Here is an 11,108-nt window from a genome sequence, read left to right as displayed (position 1 = left end):
CCATATATAAAAAACAATACTGCATAGCAACTAAACTACCAGTCATAAGTTTGGACACAATAGTACCCAGTATTATTTTCAATACTATCAAAATATATAGTAAGGTCATTTAAACATTTTCAATAAAATTAAAAAAAGTTTAAATAAAATAATTATATTTATATATATATATATATATATATATATATATATATATATATATATATATATATATATATATATATATATATATATATATATATATATATTTAAAATAAAAGTATTTGAGGAAATGTAGTAAGCAAAAAAAAAAGGAAACCACATAAATATAAATGTAACCACCCTTTGCCTAAATTCTAGCTTTCCATCCACCTTATTTTTTTTAACTGAAAGTAAGCTGTTTTCCATTCATTAGTGGGAAAAGAATAGTCAGCGGTAGACGGTAGTCAATAATATGGATACTCTGGACTTAAAGAGATAGTTCACATGAACATTAATTCCTTTTTGGCTACGTTTATTCTCTATCTCACAGACCATCTCATTAGATTTTTTGCTTTTTTAAAGAAAATGTATGTTATTTTCCTCTTTGGCATAAAAATATGCATCCAAGCATTTGGCTGATTGTTCATATAAAGTAAATAACATGCTCCATTACAGATAAATGCATTTTCGAGCTTCTAAAACAATACTTTTTCGAGTTTTCCAAAAGCTCTGAAAATATCAGCATATTTCTCGTTGGCCTTTTATGCATTTAGCTAAATAAATACTCTATTTTTCTTATTATTGCACTTATGTTTTCTTTTGGTAAAATAAAGATAGCTGCGTAAAGCGCAGTGTGCCGCAGAACGAAAGTCTAAAGGCAAATCATGCAACACCCGCAAAAAACACACAAAAGTAACATCATTCAGTATGACCAGATCCATCATCAAACCCGATTAATCATCAAAATCCGGGATGTCGTCGTACGAATAACCGCGGTAACCCTTGGAGGCATAATAAGCGATCCGCAGATGATAGAATCCGGGAAGAAAGATCAGTATGCCGATGATGAGAACTGGAATCGTGCGATCTGGGTACTAGAACAGGACCATACGTTACTCTCTGACACACCTGACAGATATTTACAGCACCGCACTTCATTTGCTTACCATAACATGAATGTATCCTGCCAAAAGAAGGGATCCAATAACAATCAATACAGAGCCGACCAGAAATAGGAACGTTGCCAGCGCAATAGCCTTGTAGGGTACTTTAGGCGGTGTTTTCTTAAACTGTAAAACAGTATTCATTCCTTTACATTACATACATAACACAACTGTAATCTTTCCCCGCATCAGTGTTTCTCACCTGTAGATCAATGTAGCCTTCATCACTGTCTGCCAGCCTGGAGTATTTCACCTTATTGTTTGGAGCAGCACTGGCTGTGTTGTTTCGGCTCGCCATCATGGTGAAATTCAAGTTTACAGTCACTGAAAGACCGTCAAAAGCAGCGAACTACACCGTGATTGTCTGACGGCACATCTGCTTTTGATGTGGTTTATTCTGGAAGCCAAAGAGAAGGTTTATTATAACTTAAAATGCAGTACACGCATCACAACTAGTGCGGCGAAATCAGAAACGAAAATGCGTGTGAATAACACGCCAAATAATAAAACTAGATAGGCAAAAATGGAATATGTCACTGCGTGCATATGATACGCTTCTACCCCACGACCCCGATTCTACCCATTGAGTAGCATATACACGTCTAGTCCATTTGCGTATCTATTCCAGTTTTCATTTTTATTTGACGTACTATTTAGACGCAAATGCACGAGGATCTCGTCTTCTGTCATGTTTAGCTACCGTCTAAATACCAGTTCAAATACAGTAATTTGATAACATCCTGGTGATAGCCTATTGTCTCAAGATAAGTAGCCTAATTCTTTAACAGCAGCTATTATATAATTAGATAACACGCCCATGAGGGTATTTATACAGACTGAGTCATACATATAGTTTCCGACTATTTCTGCTTTATAGCTGGTGAGTTTATAGAAGCGTCAGTATACTCACCGCCTCGTCCTTTTAAATGAACTTTCTTTCACTAAGTGACAAAACAACAGGGTAGTTCGGTGTACTTTGTAACCGAGCGAACTGCTTTTTAAAGGCCACTTCCACGGCACTACAAAAACTTGCTCATCCCTGCGTAGACTTTGTTTACTTCCTTGTTCCCGTTCTCTCCTGCGCGCGCGCATGAAAGGAGAAACAGCGGCAGCCAATGGCAGCCCGTCTTAGCCGTTATGTAAATAACAGATATACTTTTAAGGAGTACAATCCAAAAAATAATTAATTAATTATTTAAATGAATCAAGATATTAAAGAACGACACATTAAATCAAGAAAAAAAAATTTTTTTAAATAAAATTGTAAAATAATTGTTAAAATAAACATTTACAGCTACATTTAATAAACGTGCGCCACAATACATTTCAAACGATTAAAACACTTGAAAGGCAAATATAAGAAGAAAATACAATAAACAAGCAAAACTCTGATTGTTTTCACTGTACTTGTTGGTTCAGAGCAGAATGAGTTTAGCGAGGTCAGCAAGACTCCGTGAACTGGGGGTGTTTTTTTATTTATTTATTTATTCTCACAATTAAAGCACTTTTCCGACAATTTCCTGATAAACTTAAGAGTGTTTGGTAACTTTCGACTGTTTTAAAATGTAATGAACAGCTTCGGAAATGTTTTGGAAAGTGGTTTATAACTAACCTGAGCACCATTCATCTTTACAGGAGTGGTTCAGGTAACCTAGCATTAATCAGAAATGTGACAAAAATTTTATTATTTCCCCCAAGTAAAATAGAATATAAACGCCGTGACAATGTGCTGCTATTTTTGCTCATTCTGATATCCTGTAATGGATCCATTGGACCGGATGTGTTTTCCAAAAGCCAAGGCACTTTTCATGTGTTAAACCTCATTCGTCTTATCTGTTGTTTGTTAGCGTCTTGGGCGAAGGATTCATTCCTTCCTCTATATTCTTTATGGTTCAGGCAACTGCTGACGTTGGCTGGCTTCCAGAGTAACCCTACAACTAAACAATGAAGGACCCTTAACATTCACGGCACGTCTCGAGACTGCAGCTTTGAGGCAAGCGCCTCAATAGCTTAAATATTTAAAGTGACAACAAGGGAGGAGATGCATGCCAAGGCATTCAAAGTCGGTGCAGGCAATCAGTCACGCCTGCAATAAACTTTTGCGTGAAGTTCTGCATCGAGCAAGTCACGAAGAACACAAAAAAGAAACCCAACAATAGATGGACAGTGTTCACTGTATTGATCTAAGCGCTCGAACGCTCATGGACACACGATCTTGGCACGAATAACAGTCCTGTTATGGACATTGTGCATGTAGCCAAAAAACAAAAAGATGTAAGAGAGTGCATGTGTTCTTCATTTCTTCGCTTTTGGAAAACATTTTCATTCGGTCATTCGAAAAGTCTGTTTTTAAGAATGTTAATGCTGCTCTTTTCTACACAGTGGAAGTTGATGGTAAGTTGATGATAATTAATCAAGAATTTATAAAGAAAGTCTTACAAAAATGACACGATTTATGTTTCCATGCAGTGACAATAGAGACGCATAAACACTGAAAAGCTGGAGGACTTTTCTTGCTCCGGCCGTAGATTGAGGGCATGGATTATTGTGAAAAGAATTATGAAAGAAACCACGATTATGGATCTTCGAGAGAAAGCAAAGGACAGTTAGAGAAACGCAAAGTGACACTGACAGCCCCGGGTGGACATGCCATTTCATAAAGCCGCATAAATCATTTATTTTCTTTGGCCGTGACATTCACTTTCATTACAAAAGCTGACCTTCGGGGACGTCAGTGATCAGAGCTGATGAATCACACCGTTCTCCTTCATGCACAAACAAATTGTGCTCTGAAAGATTCATATCAAACCAACACAAAGAAGAGCTAAGTGGCAAAAGGACCAAAAATGCACATGGATCCTAATGCACATTATACATACGTATACGTTTTCTCTTTTTTTTTGTTATTCAAATAACAAAAAAATGGAATACAGAAACTTTAATCAATTTAAATGAAACTTTGATCATCAAAATTTTAATCAAGTCAATTGAAAAAATGAATGGTGTCAGAACTAGTTTGAAATAATAATTTACTATTATTTAATTTAATGTCTATATCAAAATATAGCCTACTATTTACACTAAATGGTTGAAACCATTTAAATTAATAATTAGCATACATTGCATACTCATCTTTAAAGAGCGCACTTAAAGTTTTTAAGATACTAGTATTAGAAGGTTATATATTTGTTATTGTTTGAAAAATCTTAAAAACGTCATGAGTACATTTTTAAGAACATGCTTCTTTTTTTTTATGAGATGAATTACAGCCATCTATACGTGAACGTACGTGTGTGTGTGTGTGTGTGTGTGTGTGTGTGTGTGTGATTGAGAGTGAGAGAGAGAGAGTAGCATATGAGACGTTTGCCCAAACACTGTTGCATCTCATCAGATTCTTCATCAGACTTGAGCGAAAAGAAAACTCATATGATTTGACAGATGATGCTCCGAATGACGGTAAGTGCAAACTATTTTGAGAAGGATTTAGTCGGCGTTAAGAAAACTGATTGGATGAATATAATCGCAAACGAGGCTATTATTACTATCATTATATTATTACCCGAAGAGCTGCGTGATAATTCATCTACGTCGAGTTCAAATTGTGATTTGAATTTGTGCCATCGATTTCGAGGTCGTTTAAAATTGCGATTTGAATTTATATCCATTCGTTTAGCTCAAACCGTGTTACTGTAACGGTCGGTGGAACTAGCGGGGTAAGTTGTCACAGCGACCGCGACGACTCGGTCGTGTTTCATCTCCTAGTGGTTTTTACTGTATGGCACGTTTTCTTAACTCCTACCCGAGTGAGACAGTCGAAATAAAACTGCAAAGTTTTAAAAAACTTATGGTCACGTTGCTGAAAGAAATTCCAAAGGAGCTCCAGAAAGTTGCAAACAAAATATTTGATCAGAAGATAAATCAATATTTATTTCTGCTTTTACTGTGTTGCATTTATAATGTAAAGTAGCTTACTTTGATTATGAGTTTTGTAATATGAACGAATATGCTTAAAAGTTGTGACCCCCATAAATGTGATTACTGACATGTCTTCTGATAATGATTTATTTTGCTATTTTAAAATACTACTGTTATGCAGCTTTATTCTTATTCTTATTTAATCTTTTGGAGTGGCCAAACTGGTCAAACAGTAGTCAGAATGTGCATATATATATATATATATATATATATATATATATATATATATATATATATATATATATATATATATATATATATATATATATATATAAATAACTCTGTGTGTGTGTGTGTGTGTGACTCTGGAACATTATACTGTATAATAATATAATAAAATCATTATACTTAAGATCCCCTCTCATTTTTGGCACTGCACAGTTTGGCCAGTGGCTCACCAGATGGATGATAGTCAGCAAACACCTGATTAAAACAAAATATGACCGTTTAATCATACGTTTTATGATTTGAATGCATTCATCTAGGTTTTATTTGTATGCACAGGGCATATTAATTCCACGGTTTGTTGAAATATTGCTCTCGCCAAGAAATTATAGATGTCAGTGTTGCTTTGTATAAATCTTCCTATACGTTTTCCCAAGCTTTGCTTAATCAGCTTAAAAGCTTTCCCTATGTATGATTTCTGGCAACCCTACCTACATTGCTTTTCCTAAGATATTTGGAAAAATGACTTCTTAGTTATCGGTAGTCAGTGAAAGACATATATTTGGCCTGTATTTCAGCTACTGCGGTTAGTTTATTACACTGCATCGACAAAATGATCATAGCTATAATTGCTTTTGTGGACTGAGGCACCCAAACATCCACAGGACAAAACTGCTAAACCGAAACATTAACTTGAAGAAACAGACACTTTTCCATTCCATTATTTATCGCAGAGGGGTTAAGAATCAACCACGTGGAGCTAAAAACGTAAATGGTTCAAAGATATTGAGACATTTTTATGATAATATTATGATATGTAACTGTGAGATCGTGATTGGTAAGTGCCAAACAAGTGAACAAAAAACTTTCTGATCAGACAGTCTGTGGTTCCTTCCAATGAATCATTCTGAACAGGACACTATGGCTGAATACTAGCACACTGCTCTTACGGTTTCTGACGTATAAAGATAGGGAACGAAACCGATGGATCCATGTGAATTGAGCTCATAAACCACAAACTGAAAAGTCACATACTGTAGGTGCTACGCTTGAAGAAGACGGGTTACTTAAGCAAATAACCGCTACAGTTTGGAAAGCAATGCTAAAATGCTAATTCATATGGTTAATGGAATTTAAATCACTGTAGATGCTTACTAATTGTTCATAGGTCAACTTGTAGGTTCTGAATACATAGTTACTGTTTTATTTGTACTTCTTGAGATGCTAAAATGCTAATTCATTAAGGCTAGCGAAACCTAATTAAATCAGTTTAGGTTCGATTTAGCTGTTTATATTTTAACTTGTCATTAAAGGCACACATCCACAGGAACGCTCAGTTAGCTAACACTGTTGTTTTAGCATGTTAGCGTACACCGGTTTCCTCCGTGGCCTTCGGAAACTACTTACTTTTTTCTTTCCTTTTTCATTATAAGGTTGCGAGATCATAAAAACCACGATGGCCGACGGCTGATATCAAAAGAGATGAAACGCGGGTCAGATGTCTTCCAGCGTGTTTGTGTTGAAACCGCAAACATATTACAAGTCATGGATGGCTATTGCTAGATCCTAACCCCACATCATGACCAGCGCGCTTCCGGCAGAAGACAACATAACTTTAACCTTTTTTCCCGAGACCTGTCCCAACTGCACAGCGATACCTGCGTTTGACATAGACGTAACCAAAACACTGGTTCTGGGCCTGGTGCTGGTGCTCTTCATAGTATTCGGCGTGATGGGCAACATCCTGGTCATCCTTTCCGTGGTGTGCCATCGCCACCTCCGTTCCGTGACGCATTACTTTATCGCCAATCTGGCCGTTGCAGACCTTCTTCTGAGCTCCGTGGTGCTCCCGTTCTCCGCTGCATCGGAAGCCTTGGGCCGTTGGGTGTTCGGCCGTCCTTTATGCAACGCCTGGACCGCTCTCGACGTGCTGTGCTGCACGGCGTCCATCCTCAGCCTCTGCGTGATCTCCGTGGATCGCTGCATGGCGGTCAGTTACCCGCTGCGCTACCCTTCCCTGGCCACGGGTCAAAGGGCGCTGGCAGCGGTGGCAGCTCTATGGGCTCTTTCGGCTGCCATCTCCGTCGGCCCGCCTTTCGGCTGGAGGGAGCCCATGCCAGAGGACGAGTCGGTGTGTAGAGTGAACGAAGAGCCGGGATATGCCATCTTTTCTGCCGCGTGTTCATTCTACGTGCCGTTGGCGGTGATTTTGGCAATGTACTGCAGGGTATATGTGGTGGCCCGGCAAAAGACCCGTTGCATGAGTAAGGGCAGGCAGAGGAACGGGGGAAACGAGCATGGAGTGACCCTTCGGATCCACTGCCGCAACGCTCAGCAGGCCGCCGGGAAGGAGGAAGCAGCGCACTCCAAAAACTCGCACTTCACCTTCATCCGTCTGCTGAAGTTCTCGCGGGAGAAGAAGGCGGCCAAGACTCTGGGGATTGTGGTGGGATGTTTCGTGCTCTGCTGGCTGCCTTTTTTCCTAGTGCTGCCCATAAGTGAGTATAAATGTTTTCGGGAACACAGACTCAAAAAATTATTCTCCATCACTGTTCCGTTTAAATTATTTTCATTTAACACCATTGTATTGTGTTAAACTGACTTGAAACAGTTAAACTTAATATTTTCATTTTGAAATAACACGTTACAATTAAGTAGGCCAAAACTAATATTTGACGTTTGTTCAATAACATTAATCAACACAATTATTTACAACCGCTTTACATTTTACACATTTACACACACTAAAGTGGATTTCCCCTTCCCATCGTGCTTCGCGCAGGGCTGGATAAGCGTAAATACTGGAAAATAAAAGTTTTTTTTAGGCAGTTTTATTAAAATGATCGAATATAGAGACTTGTTAACATTACCTAAAGGGGTTTAATATGTAAAAAATTTAAATAAAAATTTTAAAAAGAAACTGCTTTGTGAATGCCATGAATATAGCTAAAGTTTTATGGCTATGCCAAACAAGGTTTTTTGGATTGTAGCATTGAGATTTTGTACAAATTATTCTTCTTGGAAAATTATTATTTCTTTTGGTGAATGTGACAATATACACTTTAAAATTGCTGAACTTAATTAACAGATTAAATTGAAACCAAGAAAGTTAAGCCGATTGAACTAAACAACATTGAATTAACTTTACGCAATTAACTTAAGTTTACTTAACGTTTACGTCAAAATGTAAATAGTTGTTAACCTCGCATCTGTGTGTCACGACTGACACAGAAGAGTGTACGCTATGTGTGTCTAAAAAAGCTTTTATGGGTTTGGAATGACATGGGGGTAAAGTGATAAATGAAATAATTTTGGGGTGGAGTATCACTTAAATAAATGTAAATTGCCGTGAATATACCAGAACTACTTACTGGTAAATTCAAAAATGCACTGTTCAGTCTTTTTCCCGGTAAAGCACCATTCACACGCTGGTTTACTCGAATTACCAGTAAACTCAGTGACATCTAAAGAGCTGCGCCTCCCGGTGTTGTGTTTGTAAACAGGGAGAGGTATACGTGGTCAGCGTTGATGTTTGTTGAGGTTTTTATCATTGTGTCAGACGTTCGTTCACGCAGCTTCTTTTGGCCCAGGGACATCATATTCAAACCAGAATATGGAGTAATTGGTAAGTGCCTCAGATTGTTACGAGCCGAGGAAGTTTAACGTTTTAAAGAGTTGACATCTTACGTCAGCGCGTTTTGAATTTTCATTCTGCATTCACAAACAGAACTCTGGCAATTAAGTGGTAATGTTGGAACTTCTCATGCTAGTAACTTCTCATGCTGTTCACACAGGATCTCTTTATGGCGATTTACTGGTCATTTTCAAGTAAAGTTCCAGTATGTGTGAAAGAGGCTACTGTTTTTGTCATAAAATAATTAATTAATTAATTAATTATCTAATATATTTAGTGACATTTGTTTTGTTTTGCTTTTGTTTTATATTTAGTGTTTTTTTTTTCTTTCTTTGATTTGGTTGCTTTTTTCAAATATTAAACGGTTTTGTTAAAACATTATTTTTTTGTAGAATTAATGCTAGAATATAATGGCAAATTGGTCAAGTCAAGTGGCTTTTAATGTTATTTGGTGTCAATACAGTGTTGTCTTTTATGGTTATATTGATGCCGGTTTAGATGTGAAAGTACAAATGACAAAGTTAAATGTTTGTTTTGTTTTTCTACACCATGCATATTTTGTTTAATTGTTGTTTTTTTATATTTAATGTTTTTTATATTAGTTTTGTTTTTCTTCAAAATAACGATACACGATTATGCCGGACATGGGATGAGATTTATAAACTACTAATATAAAGAGCCACAGATTTGAATAACTTTTGTGTCTGTTTTTTGCGTACAAACATATATCACATAATATACAGTGCGTGAGTGTTTAGCTCTTCCCTCCTCATTCATTGCTCAGAAAACAACCAGAATCGTATTGACATGCGGGTGAATAAAACAATGACCGGATGTTGTTCAGCTTTAATAAGCAACTATGCAATAACTCAAAGAGCTGTTCTGAATATTTTGTTATTTTAAATGAGGTACTCGAGCGCATTTGACAGATGCACACGGCGAAACATATTACATTTATATTCTGTTGTTGTCTTTTTTTTTTACCCACGTTTCCAAACGAGCCGACAATACGCCTGTGTGCGTAAACGGCATCGGCATAATCCTCGCTGGGCCTTTTAGATTGCATTTAAATGAGCTTGTTTACAACAAAAGAATAAATTATGAAAGAAAGAGAAACTATTGCGCTCAGTTTCAACCTAGAACAGAGGCTTTTATATGCTAAACAGCAGCCCTAGCTCTTTTGTACGGATTTGCAGGCCAATCATTTGAGCTTCCGTTGAACGTTTGATGCAAATACAGCTTATTTATCAGTCTGTTTTGTAACTGCACGGCTGAGATGCTATGAATCAGTCATTTGTGCATCAGATTGAAAGCACTTTGATGCACACACGAAAGCAAAGCCTTTGAAAATATGAAACATCCAAAACCATTTGACTCTCCGTCTCGAAGCGGCCCCTTAGGAATTGCTGCATGTAGTAATTTTCGGGTTTTCATTCTTTCTGTGTCCCCCGAAGGCTCCATCTTCCCCTCCCACAGACCCCCGGACACCGTCTTCAAAATTACTTTCTGGCTCGGCTACTTCAACAGCTGCCTCAACCCCATCATCTACCCGTGCTTCAGTCAGGAGTTCAAGAAGGCCTTCCAGAACGTTCTCCGCGGCCGCTGCCTCAGCAGAACGCACAGGACCCGGAGCCCCCCGGTCGCTGCTCGAGACCCCAAAACCGCACGGGGTTTCTCATCTGCATCTAACGACTCCTGGAAGCCCGTCTCTAATAAGAAGTCGTTCACTGCACATGACAACGGCGCTCTGAAAGCACCTGAAACGTCTCTGACGATGGAAGTTCTTCAGGCTTCCATATGCAAGATGGACGGCGAGGCTGTATGAAATGCGTCTGAAAGAATAAAAAGACAACTTTTCAAAAAGGAGTTTACAAAGCCACCGTGGAATTGAACGGAAATGATCAGGGGTCTGGTTCATTCTCGTATACAGGAGCACCACCTTGTGGCAACGTCTGTAATATGCATCTGCACTATTGAACTTCAATTGTGATGATTCACAATGTGCTTGGTAATGATACCAGTTATTTGAAAATTGCTATGCATTTTGTTAGTATGAAGGAATATGTGGTTTGCACATTTTAAGTTATGCATTGCATTGCATTGTGGTTTAGCGTTGAATGGATTGTCTGTAAACGTACATAAAATCTACTTGTACCTTTCTGCCGGGACAGTATTCATTTTTCTAGTTTTTTTTTTTTCCTTAGAGAGTT

At 37.8% G+C, this 11,108-nt stretch overlaps 2 protein-coding genes across 2 annotated transcripts; one reads left to right on the top strand and one right to left on the bottom strand.

Moving 5' to 3' along the window:
• Positions 1 to 476: 476 nt before the first annotated feature.
• tmem230a (transmembrane protein 230a) lies at positions 477 to 2,201 on the bottom strand. Its single transcript, XM_043249897.1, has 4 exons — positions 2,035 to 2,201; positions 1,327 to 1,521; positions 1,128 to 1,250; positions 477 to 1,055 (listed from the first exon to the last, which is right to left on the bottom strand). The coding sequence occupies exons 2-4, from the start codon at positions 1,423 to 1,425 to the stop codon at positions 915 to 917; spliced, it is 363 nt and encodes a 120-aa protein (XP_043105832.1). The 5' UTR covers positions 1,426 to 1,521; positions 2,035 to 2,201; the 3' UTR covers positions 477 to 914.
• Positions 2,202 to 4,471: 2,270 nt separating this feature from the next.
• On the top strand, positions 4,472 to 11,058 carry adra1ab (adrenoceptor alpha 1Ab). The gene is made up of 3 exons (XM_043250955.1): positions 4,472 to 4,580; positions 6,698 to 7,762; positions 10,353 to 11,058. Exons 2-3 carry the CDS (start codon positions 6,844 to 6,846, stop codon positions 10,721 to 10,723), a joined length of 1,290 nt encoding a protein of 429 aa, XP_043106890.1. The 5' UTR covers positions 4,472 to 4,580; positions 6,698 to 6,843; the 3' UTR covers positions 10,724 to 11,058.
• Positions 11,059 to 11,108: the final 50 nt, after the last annotated feature.

Source organism: Puntigrus tetrazona, chromosome 10 (assembly GCF_018831695.1).
Source record: "Puntigrus tetrazona isolate hp1 chromosome 10, ASM1883169v1, whole genome shotgun sequence".
Lineage (NCBI taxonomy): Eukaryota > Metazoa > Chordata > Actinopteri > Cypriniformes > Cyprinidae > Puntigrus > Puntigrus tetrazona.
Note: the sequence above shows the minus strand (reverse complement) of the source record. Positions and strands in the feature narration are given on the sequence as shown.